The following is a 14000-nucleotide window of genomic DNA, read 5'->3' on the forward strand; positions in this document are numbered from 1 at the left end:
TGCCTTTCGTTGAGATGAAACAGTTTCTAGAAAGATAAGGCGACACGGTCTTTATTCATGTGGTCACCAAGAATTGATACGTGCTCCAGTAAGAATCATTGTAAGGGGAGGAATAGTTCAATTGGGGAGACAACTGTTGAATTAGGACAAGAAAGAGAGGCGATTATGAACACATACAGGAAACTCGAATCTCCATTCGAAGAGCAGGTCTTACCAACTAGCTGATGACTCGTTCAATTGATCTCATTTCAGCAAAGGCAATATACATGCTGACTGCAGAAAGGTTACGTCCATGCTGAAAATCCCACAATACTGTTTTGAGTGTCAAAAGTGAAAGCACCTTACAACTATAAATACAGTAGAATTGGATCTCAAGACAACGCAGCAGTCAGAAGGAATGAATGCGTGTATGCTTTAAAAACAAGCAGCTGCCATGACCAGGAATGCATGATCGAAATTTGGAGTCAGTCTTGGATACTTGGTGACGGATACTGATTTTTTTACTACAGTAAATTCAGGCAGTAACATCTGATTTGAGGAATCATCAGCCGTGACATCAGGGAGGACAGGACCGCAGCAGTAACCTTTGAGAGCAATTTTCACCATTGAGACCTTTGAACAAATCCCTAACCTTTCACCATTTCAACTTTCAAGCTCAGCAAGAAAAATGGTATTGTAAGATGAACAGGTTATAGCTCACCCGTGAGAGCATTTTTCACGTCCACACTAGGCCACTAGGGTGTTTGTCTTCAGCCTTCAGGTCAAAACCTGCATGCACGTAAGGGGTGATGTAGCCACTTGTATTATTTTATTACAGTTTCACCAATTTAAAAACTCAATCAAATTATGTTTAGGGAACGTTAAAAATGCTCTCCAAAAATGCTCTCCATCTGTTTCAAATTGTAGATTATTTTGACTTTTCTAAATACATACATTTTGAACATAACATATGTCTAAACCTTAAATCCTATAAATCCTGTATTTAGACATGTCAAAACGACTAACAATTTGAAATGGAGAAAGTAATATGTAAAAATTCATCAAAAAATCATTTAGGGATACTTTGTATCTAGACACCCATATTGTGGCACCATCTGTCCTGGTGCTTTCTAGTTACAACTTACAACCTTCATCATCAAATGTTTGCTGTTTGTTCACCAAACATTTAGGATGGATGTAGTATGTAGGCTGGCTGCTGCATCGATGAGACACGACAATTGTGACCTGATGGTTACATGCATGGATTAGGATGGCCATATGTGTTTAGCCATGTTGACCATACTCTTCATCGCCTTTTGGAGGTACTTGTAGAAATGAAGTAACTTGCTGACGTGGACAATTGAGACGAGCAGGGCTGGCCAAGCCACGTGTCGTACGGCGACGGCTTCCGAAGGCCGAGTGCAGCCACCGCGTCACAGGTACATTTTGCTTTCGAACGTGGAAAAATCAGGTAAACACAGATATTCCGTTGACCCAAATTCAGTAAAATTCGTGGAAACTCCAGGAATCTCCACACAAATTTCAATGGAGGAAACTTCCAAATTCCAGGTAATTGAAAAGGGGGTCCTTTGTTTTCATCTGTTTCGCAGATTGTTTAGGCCGTGACAAGGACTTGTAGGACACTACAAGCTAGCTGCATTATTTGATTATATATTCAGGCCATATTTAAAATGGTCGTGTAAGTAAGTTTGCATATGCCTTAGAAATCGTGTCTTCCAAGTATTTGACATTGGAAACTTTATAAAATGATCAATTGACTTCACGTGCTAATAAGCTAATTCTTTCTTAATTAGTTGTTATACATAAATCTATGACTACTCCATTTGGGAACATGTTCATATTTTCCTACCTACCAAATCACACTTCTAGACTCCCTTTTCGCATCCATGAAAGGGTCCATGCATCCGATCCACCAAAATTACAAGCCTACACTGCTTAATGAATTGTTTGCACCGTCAACCTTGCCTCCTAAAGTGAACTGCAGAGTTTATGACCTTATCTTTTTTTTTCTAAAAGTAAAGGGGAAAGGTTCATTTTACTATCCTCAATAATCCTGCTTAAGTCTCATGAACAAAAATTAGGCTTGATTTACTCCTTTAAACTATTCCAGTTGATCCGGTCTACCCCAGAACGGGATTTGTCTTTTTTTCTCAGTGTACAAGTTGAGTTAAATTTTAAATTTTGTGAGTAGATAGAGAACATGCCCTGATAGAAAATTATATTAAGATTTTTTCATAGCTCAAGAAACATTTAATATGAATTTGATCATACAAACTGCATAAAAAGTAATCAAGAAAAATCCCTAATACAGATACAAACTGCATAAAATTCGACTTGTGCGCGGAAAATGAAAAAGACAAATCTCATGACAGATTGGACTGAGGGAGTAAATCGAACCTAAATTTTGTTCAAGATGTAAAACTGACTTTTTTTCCTAAAGTAAAAGCAACGTGACCCTTATATTCTCCATTTACAAAAATCATCCCAAGGGAGAACAGTTCAATTGTGGGACCTATTAAACAGAAGTTTAAAAGAGAAGCGTTATACTAACACATGTAATAATCCCCTAGTCTCCAGTTGAAGAATAGGTTGTCTTACCAACTTCATGATGACTTGTTCAGTTGATCTCATTCCAGAAGAGGGCATACGTATGATGTCCGCGGAAAGACTCAGGCAGGTTGGATGGTAGTGTTGGAGTGTCAAAACTGAAAACATACCTTATCATTATTTATAATACGGTAGGATTAACTCTCAGCATGCACAATGTAGACCCAAATGTTTATGCATGTGTCCTTTCCATTAAGAAGCTAACATGACCGGGAATGGTCAAAAAGTTAATTTCAATTCTTACTTGGCTACATACTTTTTTTTACATTGGAGAAGAACACGAAAAATCTTCCATCACAAAAAAAATGCATGTCGTGGTTCTACTTGCAAAGATAAAATAGGTATTATGAATTATTGGTTGATTGCAGGAGTGAAATGTTTAGTGTAAATCTTCTAGAGAATATGCAAATATTTGTATTCTCTTTCTTAAATAGTTAGAAATCATGTTTATTAGCCTATCTGGTTGTGCACTTCTTGATAATTGATATAATATCCAAGGTCAAATAATAGGAACTCAGGACTTGGTCCATCTCAAGGGCGAAATATTTAGTGCTAGGATGGAATTGCTTCATCGTTATTGGGATGAGCATAGAAACAATGACCTACGAGAGCTCCGTCGATTGTAGGTAATCATCCTGTTTTGTATTCCTGGTTTTCGTTTAGTTAACCAGATGGTATAATGTTTCAGGTCCAGTTTCCCTTAAAAGTTAGGTCACTTATCTTCTTCTATATAGTGAACTGTAGAACACCCTGCCAGGGAATGATTTATCCCTGATAAAATATCCATAAATCCGATAATCCCGTTTAGCAGAAAGGTCCGGTAAAACTTTTTTTTATCACCCAAAATTTTAATTTTCAGTTGAATTCGCACCCAGTTGACTGGTCGAGCCACATAAACATGTGACATTATCTTATTTCAATACTATTACGTGTAGTTTTTCTATATTAAAATGTGGAGCTGAAGCGTTCCACATAAGCAAAGACTAATGTGATACAAATATCAGTCCCAGAAGACTGATAATATATTTATTCAATAGATGGTTCATAAACCATACAACTCCAAGGGAGCAGGCGTGAAAGCCCACCAAAACGATAAGTAAAACAACAACAGTAACGACCCAAGCCACTGTCGCTAGACAACACTCGGCACTACACGCTAGCAGAAGCATCCTGCAAAGGGCCAACGCCACAGGCAACATTGGATGCGGAAGCGACCACCTACTCGATGTTCTTGGCAATGAAGTCCGGGTCCTCCTCTGAAGCAACAAAATAAGGGTGAGTACAAATATACTCAACAAGTCCAACCACACCCATGGAGGGGGGAACAACAAGAATATGCACAAGTCATAACAAGGATAAGGTTAAGGTTCATTTGCAGTAAAGCTAGGTTTTAACACATGCAAGGGTTCGTTTTTACAAAGCATTTATTTAGTAACCGAATAATTGCGTGGGGTTGATCCTACACAAAGGATCCAAATTTTAATGCTACCGGACTCCCTGTCCACGGTAGCTCACATCACAATTGCCGGACACTTCCAAAATCCAACACACGCCATGAAAATCATCCATCTCCCAAAAGCTAGTTATGTGCCCAAACCGTAACTCGTCCAATACCGTGGACATGGCTATTCGAATAGGTTTTAACTCTGCAAAGGTGTACACTTTACCCACAAGTAGGATACCGCAGCCTGATCACCTTAGTGTCAGTGTGGATCCTATCAAAGCCATTACCCACCATAGCTAAGACCTGACTAGCCAACATGGAAGCAGCCAAGGGGTTGATGACCTACCAACAAGGTCTTAACAGGGACCTAAGCCACTTATGCTTACTCCTTCTCCATAGTCTCCTGTTGCTCACCAGCTCTCCTGATGGCTAACAGACTAGCAAGTGGGATTTATGCTAAGCCTTTGCCGCATACAAAGGTCGAGTGGTTGCATGATAAATTAGGTTAGGCAAGATGACACATCAACTCGGTCCTTAACCAAGACAAAATGGATATCTCCCAACCTGCTCAACCACTAAGGTACGAGCCCAACTTGGCATTTCACACAAGAAACACCCATCCGTCTCATCTAACCATCCTCTTTTATCTTTCATCAAAACCCCATTTATTTTTATGAAAACAATCACACATTTATCTTTGGCCAAACATTGTATTCATGACTGAGTTGTTTCAAAGAAAAATAACCAAGTCCTAAGCATTCTAGCAGCAATTATCTTCTAAACAGAGCATATCATATTTAGAGATAATTCTAGGTCATCAATGAATAATCATAGAAATCAAGGGGTGGCTATCCAACCGGGTTTTAAGCAATAAAACAATATGCAATTTATAAAAAATGGCCAATGGGTTGTATCCACAAAATTGGGATAAATATGCATCAAAGGGTGAGATTGGACTTACCGTCCTCAAAGCCTTCCGGTAGTTCCTGCTCGCGGTAGGGGTCCTCCAGCTCCGGCTCATGATACTAGCCTCCAAGCTCCTCTTCGGGCTCCTCCTCCTCGGTCACTCCGCGATCTAAGGCACACACGAGTGAGCAGACAATAAATAAAAGAAAATAGAGTTTTACCCGTTGAGCTTGGAGAGAGAGAGAGAGAGTGAACCAAAAATAGTGGAAGGAAGAGTGTTTTCAGGGAATTGGTAGATGATTCAGCAGGAATATGTTTAAGAATGACGTGGTTGAATTTGGGGTGCATAGGAGGAAATTTGGCGCATAAAATGTCGGCGAGAAAGTGCTTAGGGGCTGGTTTTAAAGGGTCCAGGGACCTTCTTGCGAGAATTCTTGGAGCGGAAGGGACTCTTGGCGAAAAGGGAAAAGAAGGGGGGGTCTCGGTGCAAATAGGGGAAAGGGGAGGGGCAAGAGGCAATTTTTCCTTCTTCTTAAAATAGAAACAGAGGAGGGGGAGCCGGGCCTGGGCGGCCAGCCGACCGGCGGCACCGCTGTCGGCGTTCCAAGACGCGGTGGCGGCCGGGAAGAGGGGGAAAAGGGAGAGGGGAGTGAGGGGGATCCATTCCTCCCCTCACCTTGGACGAAGGAGGCATGGAGGGGCACCCTCGACGGCGGTCGATGGGAGGCAGCGGTGAACTGGGCGGCGACAGCGTCCTGGTGGCGAGGAGAGGGGGGCGGGGTGGCGAGCTCGGGGAGGGAGCGGAGTCCCTTGTTATAGGTGAGCTCAAGGGCGGCGGCGGTAGGGGCCTGGGCGCGGCGTGTTGCCATGGGTGCTGGCATGTGGCGTGGTGGCGGGGCCAGGCACTGGCGTGCGGGGGCGCTAGCGCACTGTGTGGTGGGGGCTGGGGTGCAGGGTCATTGCAGCGCGCGCCTGGGGCACGCGGGGCGCGCGTGGCGAGCGGCCAACGGCGGGGCCTGGCGCGAGTGGTAGGCATGCGCGGTGGGGGCCGGGGCGGTGGCGCTGGGAGGCAGGCGTGCGCGGCCAGGGAAAAGGGGGAGGGAAAAAAAGAAAGGAGGGAGGGGAAGAAGGAGAGAGAGAAAGAGAATGGGAAGAAAAGGAAAAGAAGAAAAAGGAGATGAAGTAAAAAGAAAAAAGGATTGGAGTAAAAAGAGAAAAATAGAATTAAATTGTGTGAAGAGTTAAAGAGAGAGAAATGGCGGGGATTGCGGAAGCGGTTGCGGGCACGAGCGCGGCAGTCTTCCGACCGGCACGCGGCATGATGCGTAGAGAGGAAAAGGAAAAGAATGGACGGTGGTCGGCTTTAATGCTGGGACGGTGGAATTGCCGGGAAGACGGGATTTGGGAGCTCAAGCGGTGAAAAAATTTTGAAAAAAAATTTAGCGAGTGATTTAATTTGGTGAATTTTAGGGATGTTACAGGAGCTTTGATGATGAAATAGAGTGCACAACTTCTATTGTATGAAAGACAAAATATGAAACTTGCTGACATAGATAATATTTGAAACAGCAGTTATAGCTAGCAGCATGTTGATCATTACGCTATAGCTAGCTTTCGTACGAGTGTTGGTGAAAATACGATGACCATTAGTGCATTAAATTAAAAGTGTGTAAATCTGAAAGCTTACGGAATTTTTATGTTAGTAAGTTGAATAATTGTTACAAAGTCAGAATGTGTACAAGAAGACTTGGTCATTATTTCCACAATTTATTTCTCGTCTTTTGTCACCACTTCACTTATTCTGGGAGCTGAGTTCTTCATTGGCTATTTATTTGATTATGTAGACAAATCAAGCTCAAGTCTTTCTGTAATATGTATGAACTAACAATGGGGTGGGTCATGATTCGAAATAAAAGGAAATTAAAAGAGGAGGAGAAGGGATAGTTGGCATCCACAAATTTAAATAGTGCGACATGAACAAGCTATAGCTCACAATAAATAGATGATGGACATATCTATGACGAAGGAACAAAAGCCATGAAGATTCAGTGTGGACTGCTTCAAATATTTTTTATTCATTTCCTGGTGACTGTTGACAGCACCTACAATTACATCAACGAAACTTTGTAGAGCGGATCATTGCATGTTCACATGCATCTATGCTATGGTTGAATGATCTTTCTTTTCAAACTAAATTGTTATATGTTGCATATTTGTTCATCAAATTTATGTACTTCAATGAAACTTACTCTTATAAACACCAAAACTATATATAGATGCATAGTACATACATAGTCAGCCAAATAAAGTGTATATATGTTGACGCTCGTTATTGACATACTTTTTGTGTATACTAACCCGCCACTTGGCACCTAAAATAACCCCATTTTCACATATGCAAGATATTTTGGAGGATATCCTATTTTCGCAGGAAATTGGACTAAATATACATTTTTTGATAAAGCCTTGAACAAGCAGTGGACCAGAGGAAGACGAAGACCAGGAGGCAAAAAAGTCCCAAGCTGATCGGCCTGGGGTCTTTTGACCCCCTCTCGTGCTTGTTTTTAGCAAGCAATTCTCCAAGATGACTTAAGGGCTAAGTTTGTGAAGATATAGGAAGGATCACTTCGGGATCAAGAAGGAATCAAAGAAGATCAAGTGGAGATTTGGAAAGTTATTGAAGATCAATCTCATCCCGAAGCTACCGATGTGTCACTTAAGGGCTAAGTTTGAGCTTGGGGACGAATGAGGGCGCGAGAGGCCACAAGGAAGGGCTAGGCTGATCGGCCTGGGGCTTTCCTTGCTCCCCTCGTCTTCTAATTTCTGCCACACGCTTTCCAGACTATAAAGACCTCAAAAATTCACCGAGCTCGGAGATCAATCCACGAGAACTCAATGAAACCAAGAACATCCACCAGAGGGAGCTGAGGGTCGCTGTAAGTCTTTGAAGTTGTCTAGGAGATGGTTTAGACCGACCCTAGCCGCCATGGCCTCCCTGCGTGGCTATGCTATGGTGGAGTTCAGAAGAATGGTGTGTACTTGGAGATGATGATCTAAATACATCTATTATATGAGCAATGTTCTTCATGTCATCCGATCAGTTAGCAACTCAATGCCTCCTTTTATACTCTTCTATCTATCATGAATATACTTGTTCCTTAGTGTAATTCATGGTTAGACATAGCTTGCTTTATGTAATCATGGTGATTAGATCTAGTAAGTTGATCCTTCTTGATAGCTAGACATGTTTACCTTGTGATCGTGCCCTTAATCTACCTATGCTGATAGAGAGGATCGTGATGGGGTCTTTCTTGTGTAAGGTGGGGGTTTTCAGGAGGTTGACCGGAGGTATTAGTTTAAAGATTGCTTTAGATGAGATGCATGTTGTGCTTGCTTATTAGCTAGAACTACAACTAGAAGACGATAGGCTCTTACTATCCTTGATGGTGTTATCATATATATCTGTGGATGAGATATACTTTTACTCATGCTATTAATCTTTACATCAAGTTTGCTCTCATATGCAATCTATACTCCATGCTAGGATTAGATCCGTTGAGCTAGATAGAGAACCCTAGTCAGTTCGCTGCCGATCCACGGATTGATAAATCTTGGATGGAATACTTAAAAAAAAGTTACGATAATCCATGCGCTTGCGGTTCACAGACTGGCAAACTAGTAATTAGCGAGAGCAGGATTTGCAATGTCCATTGTCATTTCTGTTTCTAGTTGATACAATATCTGTAATACATGGAGTGAAAGTTATCCTATCGACAATTAATAAAGTGGCAAACAATCAGTTTTCGAAGAAGAAATTAATATCAAAGCGTGCAACCTTTAGTTATGTACTTTTGTTATAAATCTAGTTATGAAAATACAGAAATTGAAAACATATTCTGTTGAGTCAAACGTGCAAAGTCACATTAAGTGGCTACCTGTATGCGTGTAGTTGAAAAGGCAAATGGTGGTGTTAGTCATTGCATTGCAAACCTTGTCATCTTGTGACGCTTGCATGTTATGACAAGGACGTATATGAAACTAGCTAAGGTACCATTGCGTACACATCCTAATTAATGACTTTGTGGATATTTAGAAACCAATTGTCCATTATTTCGTCAGGACAACTCTATAGATTGAATGAATTGCTCCTCATGCTAATTAACTGAAACTTTATAGGTTTTACTCTACCTGGCAATGCAGCAATTTAATACACATTATTTGTTTATTCGAATAAGTTATTACTCTTTTGCATTTGTCTGCTTGTTGCACCGGTTGGAGTTTCGAAAAGAAAAGACTACTTGTTTGGAGTTTCTAGGCCTCATTTAGCATATAAGGAGAAATCTTCCTTTTGCATGCCGATTGTAGTTCTAACAAACCTAGCTAATCATTAAAAAAATAGTGTTTTAGATATAGAAAGAATTTATCCCACCATCCCGTCAATGAATGTCAAAACAAAGATAGTTCACTTGTGCATGTGTACCTTGGCTCAAAGCAAGGGTGCATGTCTTTTAGAGGGAGGGAGTTGCAAAGTATACGGTGATTTCCTCATGCAAGGCCTCTTGAAACACATAATTCTAGAAAAAATGGAAAGGGGAAAAGGTTACACCTTGATAAACGCTCCTAAGATGTTGCGTTGTAAGAAACAAATAACGAAAATACAATGAACAAGATTTTAAAATTCGAAATTAAGAAAATCACTTTTGTGTGCCTTAGAGCATTGGACAAAATAATTTATGGTGAAAACAAAATAAATTCACACAGTGCTCGACACGGCTAAAGTGAACATATGATTAAAATTTTGCTTCATTAATTAGAACTCAGATCATAAGAGCAACGAATTCAGATGTTTCTTTCTCTCTTTTACTCAATTATTGTGATTTTGAATAAGTGCTAAAGGGAAAGATCTTTTTCTTGGACAGATGTAGCTAGAAGCAAAATAAAGATTTACTTGCCCAGGTAGAGTTGGAAGTTAGCACACAATTCATGCCGATGGGCCCCGAATAGATTTACTTAATTAAACTTTTTACCTACGAAGTTGACATCTTCTCTAGAATTCGCCGCCTTTTCTCTTTTCCAATAACAATGGAAAAGAAAACGTGGGGCCTATCAGAACTGCTCTTTACCACCAATTTATACTAGCCTTGTGCTATAATTTGTTGTTAGTGAAGAAAGTAAAGGCAAAATTCTGACGACTTGGTAGTTTGTTCTTGGAAGCATATTATCATGGCACGCCTCTTCACACAATGAACGGGCTTGGTAGGTGGACTTCAAACCCAGTTTCTACTTTCTACTTCTGCAGAGAAAAAAAACAGCCTTATCTACCTTTCCAAGAAGAAAAAGGTGACAGTTTAGTGGTTTATACTTAGAAGCATATACTGGAAGAGAAAATTCCACTGACCACTGTACTAATTACACTGTACTAATAATTAAGTAAAGAACTGATAAAGGAAACATGTATGAATGTGAAATGAATACGATTGCGACACATATATATGGTGACTATGTACAGTTTTTTTGACGAGTGTATTATAGTGACAGCTTGAACATTGTTAGCTTATGTAGCTAAATATCTAATGGCAAAGTTATTATGACTGTATTAATGGAAAAAGTATACTAATGTTTATTCTGGCTTCGGTATATATAATTATATTGTGTAAGCTAGAGGATATCTTGAGAGTATATTTGGAGAAACATTACCACCATGGAGCTGTGAAAGCAGGCAGCAGTTGTTCTATCTCAGTTTCCAACGTTCTACATAGACATCATGCAGCACTGATTGAATTCACTACTGAAAACTCGAATTTCCTTGTGTGTGGCAAAACCGACAAGGAAATACAAAATACCGACAAGGAAATGCATGTAGGAAATAAACATCCTATCTACTTTTCCATGTAGGAAAAAAAGGGACGGTCTAGTGGTTTATTAGCAGCATATATTCTAACAGAAAAAAAACCATTGTACTAATAATTAAGTAAAGAACTGATGAAGAAAACATGTATGAATGTGATATATATGATGACGAAATGTACGGTGACTGGTATGTACAGGTTTTTTTACTTGCGTACAGTGATACTTTTCTCTGCAAGAAAACATGTTAACTTCTGTGTAGCTAGATACCCAATGGCAAAGTTACTAGTGACTGTATTTATGGAAACGTTGTTACAGTACTACAACTGCGCGTTAATTTTTTTTCTGCTGACTTTATTATTGCTATATGTTAGCTCTAGATGATATCTCCAGATCGAGTACATTTGGAGAAACATTACCACCATGGAGCACAAAAGCAGATCACTCTTCTATCATTCAGCATGCACTACTAGGAAAAACGCCATTAGTACCGGTTGGGAACTTCCCTTTAGTACCGGTTTCCCAACCGGTACTGGTAATTCGGTACTAAAAAGAGAACCTTTATTGTCGATTGAGATAACCAGTACTAAAGGGTATTAAAAAATTAAAAAAAAGAATCCCCGCCCGCACCCCCCCCCCCCGATCCCGCCCGCACCCCCCACCCCACCTGCTGCCCAACCCCGCCCGGCCCCGCCACCTCCGCCCCCGCCCTTCGCCTCCCCTCCGCCAGCCTGCCTCCTGGCCCCCGCCCCCCGAGGAGCTCCCACCCGGTACTAAAGGAATCAGGGGGCTCCTCAGGGACTATCCATTAGGCTCGGTACTAATGCTCACATTAGTACCGGGTTAAAATGTAACCGGTACTGAGCCTCGGGACGAATACTCATTTTTCTAGTAATGACGGATCGACTGAAATCAGTCGTCGTTTGCTTTGTAGGGTAAAGGATAAAAGTGAGGTCAAGAAGAGATTAACCATTCAAAACCACACGAGCTTAATCATGCACTATATACTACTAGGTCTCTCCATGAATTACAAGAAAGGTAAATCTTGGCGGTGCGCCTATGGATGTGGAAGAACGGCTGAGGGTTTCACTTCTTGCCTTGTTTATCCTTATGTGGCCAATAAGGGTAAGCTAGAAAGTCACCGCAGGTGATTCATGTAGGAAGAGTCAAGAAAAGATATGTGCAAATATCAAAGCAAAAGCAAAAGGACAATGGTTGGTAGCATCCTGGCTAGAAATCAAGTCAAACCACATAGCTTTGACCAGACGCATTCACGCATGCATGAACCTTCGTTCATGACTCCATCCTTGTCCAGAGAACTGGGACAAGTCCAGTACATGCATCCCCGGTCTTATATATAGACAGAGCCCCACTACCATTTCTCATCAGAACATCTCTCTGCAATACCAAAAAGGCAGGAGCAATAGAACAGCACAGCAACAAGAGCTAGCAGCAAGCTAGAGGAATCACAAGAACGAAGCCAGCCAGCTAGCCGATCAACAAGAAATAAAACTAACCAAGCAGTTGGTAGCACATGCCGACGAGATCGTCATCATCAATGGAGAAAGAGCAGCAACACATGGCAAAGGAGAACAGTTTAGAGATGAAGGGTAGCGAACATGGAGAGGTGGTGCTTCTAGGAGACGAGGAGGAAGAAGAAGATGTGCTCCCTGGGTTCCGGTTTCACCCCACCGACGAGGAGCTCGTCACCTTCTACCTCCGGCGGAAGGTGGCCGGGAAGCGGCTTAGCATCGAGATCATCAAGGATTTTGACATTTACAAGCATGATCCCTGGGACCTTCCAAGTAAGTAGCTATACCCAAGCTTCTATGTTAGCTGTTGTATCTAGCTAGTTATAGTGGTTCATCATCAATGTTCATCTTGATTTGTTGTCATATATAGAGTCATGGAGATGCTCATGCATCGGACCATGCCTGACTCACAAAATGATCATGCATGAAGATGCTCCAAAGCTAGCTGTAGTAGTATACGTCTGCTAATTCATCCTTAATTTTAATGTCTCATGTTCTTCATCATGTCAAGATAAGTACTATATTGAAAGCAGAAGAGACCTTCATACTGATTTTGGTGCAAAATTTTTCAATCACGCAGAGTCGAGCACGATTTCGGGGGACAAGGAATGGTACTTCTTCTGCCTGCGAGGGAGGAAGTACAGGAACAGCATCAGGCCCAACAGGGTCACCGGCTCCGGCTTCTGGAAGGCCACCGGCATCGACCGGCCGATATACTCCGCCGCTGCTGGTCGCGCTGGCGACTCCATTGGCCTGAAAAAGTCCCTCGTCTTCTACCGCGGCAGCGCCGGCAAGGGCACCAAGACGGAGTGGATGATGCACGAGTTCCGCCTCCCGCCGCGCCCCGAGAGCCCCCACACCTCGCCCAGCGAGCAAGAAGCGGTAAGCACATCATCATGACATCATCATCATCTCTCTCCCATGTTTTCACGTTTCAATGTGACTGAACTGTATTTTGTGCTTGAAAAAAATGCAGGAAGTGTGGACCATCTGCCGGATCTTCAGGAGGAGCATCACCTACAAGAAGCATCCGCAACAGCAGCATGTCGCCGGCGGCAAGGTGCCCGCCGCGGCCGTCGTCGCGCAGCCCGACTCGAGCTCCATCACCGCTGGCAGCCTCGAGTCAGAAACCGGGGACGAGTACACGAACGGCTGCCTGCCGCAGCAGGCTCCGGCGATCAACAGCGTGAGCAGCGGCTACGGCTACGGCAACCAGCATCAGTTTCATGGGCAATGGAGCAGTAGCGCCCTGCACACGGCGGCTACGGCCCCGCTGCCGTCGCCGACGACGATGGCCGCGTTCCATCACGGCGGCGTGCTTAGTAGCCCGGCCGCGCCGGACGACAGCCTGTACTACAAGGATGGGAGCAGCTGGGACGACATTGGGAGGATGGTGATGGAGCTGACGGACGACATGTTCTATGACACTAGATATGCATAGGAGAGTTGCAGTTGCAAGCTTTGCAGGCATTGCGACACACCACACAGCACTGCTACAGCAGTGAAACCCGCCGACCAAACACAAGACTGACATGTGGGACCTGCATGGCAGGTTCTTGCAAGGGAATACATATGTAGAATAGACCCCTAGAGAGTTCCAATCATTTTGTTCCAATTGTATCAATTTATACATCATGTTGGATATGAACAACGAACTAAGTACA

General features: G+C 42.5%; 1 protein-coding gene across 1 annotated transcript; it reads left to right on the forward strand.

The window, feature by feature from the left end:
* Nucleotides 1–12204: 12204 nt before the first annotated feature.
* On the forward strand, nt 12205–14000 carry LOC101779650 (transcription factor JUNGBRUNNEN 1). Its single transcript, XM_004955369.3, has 3 exons — nt 12205–12609; nt 12917–13218; nt 13313–14000. Exons 1-3 carry the CDS (start codon nt 12339–12341, stop codon nt 13775–13777), a joined length of 1038 nt encoding a protein of 345 aa, XP_004955426.1. The 5' UTR covers nt 12205–12338; the 3' UTR covers nt 13778–14000.

The sequence above is a fragment of the Setaria italica genome, chromosome II, assembly GCF_000263155.2.
Source record: "Setaria italica strain Yugu1 chromosome II, Setaria_italica_v2.0, whole genome shotgun sequence".
NCBI lineage: Eukaryota > Viridiplantae > Streptophyta > Magnoliopsida > Poales > Poaceae > Setaria > Setaria italica.

Coding starts and splice junctions, on each gene's coding strand:
- LOC101779650 (XM_004955369.3), top strand. CDS start 12,339: ATGCCGACGAGATCGTCATCATCAATGGAGAAAGAGCAGCAACACATG. Junction 12,610..12,916: donor TGATCCCTGGGACCTTCCAA/GTAAGTAGCTAT, acceptor TCAATCACGCAG/AGTCGAGCACGATTTCGGGG. Junction 13,219..13,312: donor CGCCCAGCGAGCAAGAAGCG/GTAAGCACATCA, acceptor AAAAAAATGCAG/GAAGTGTGGACCATCTGCCG.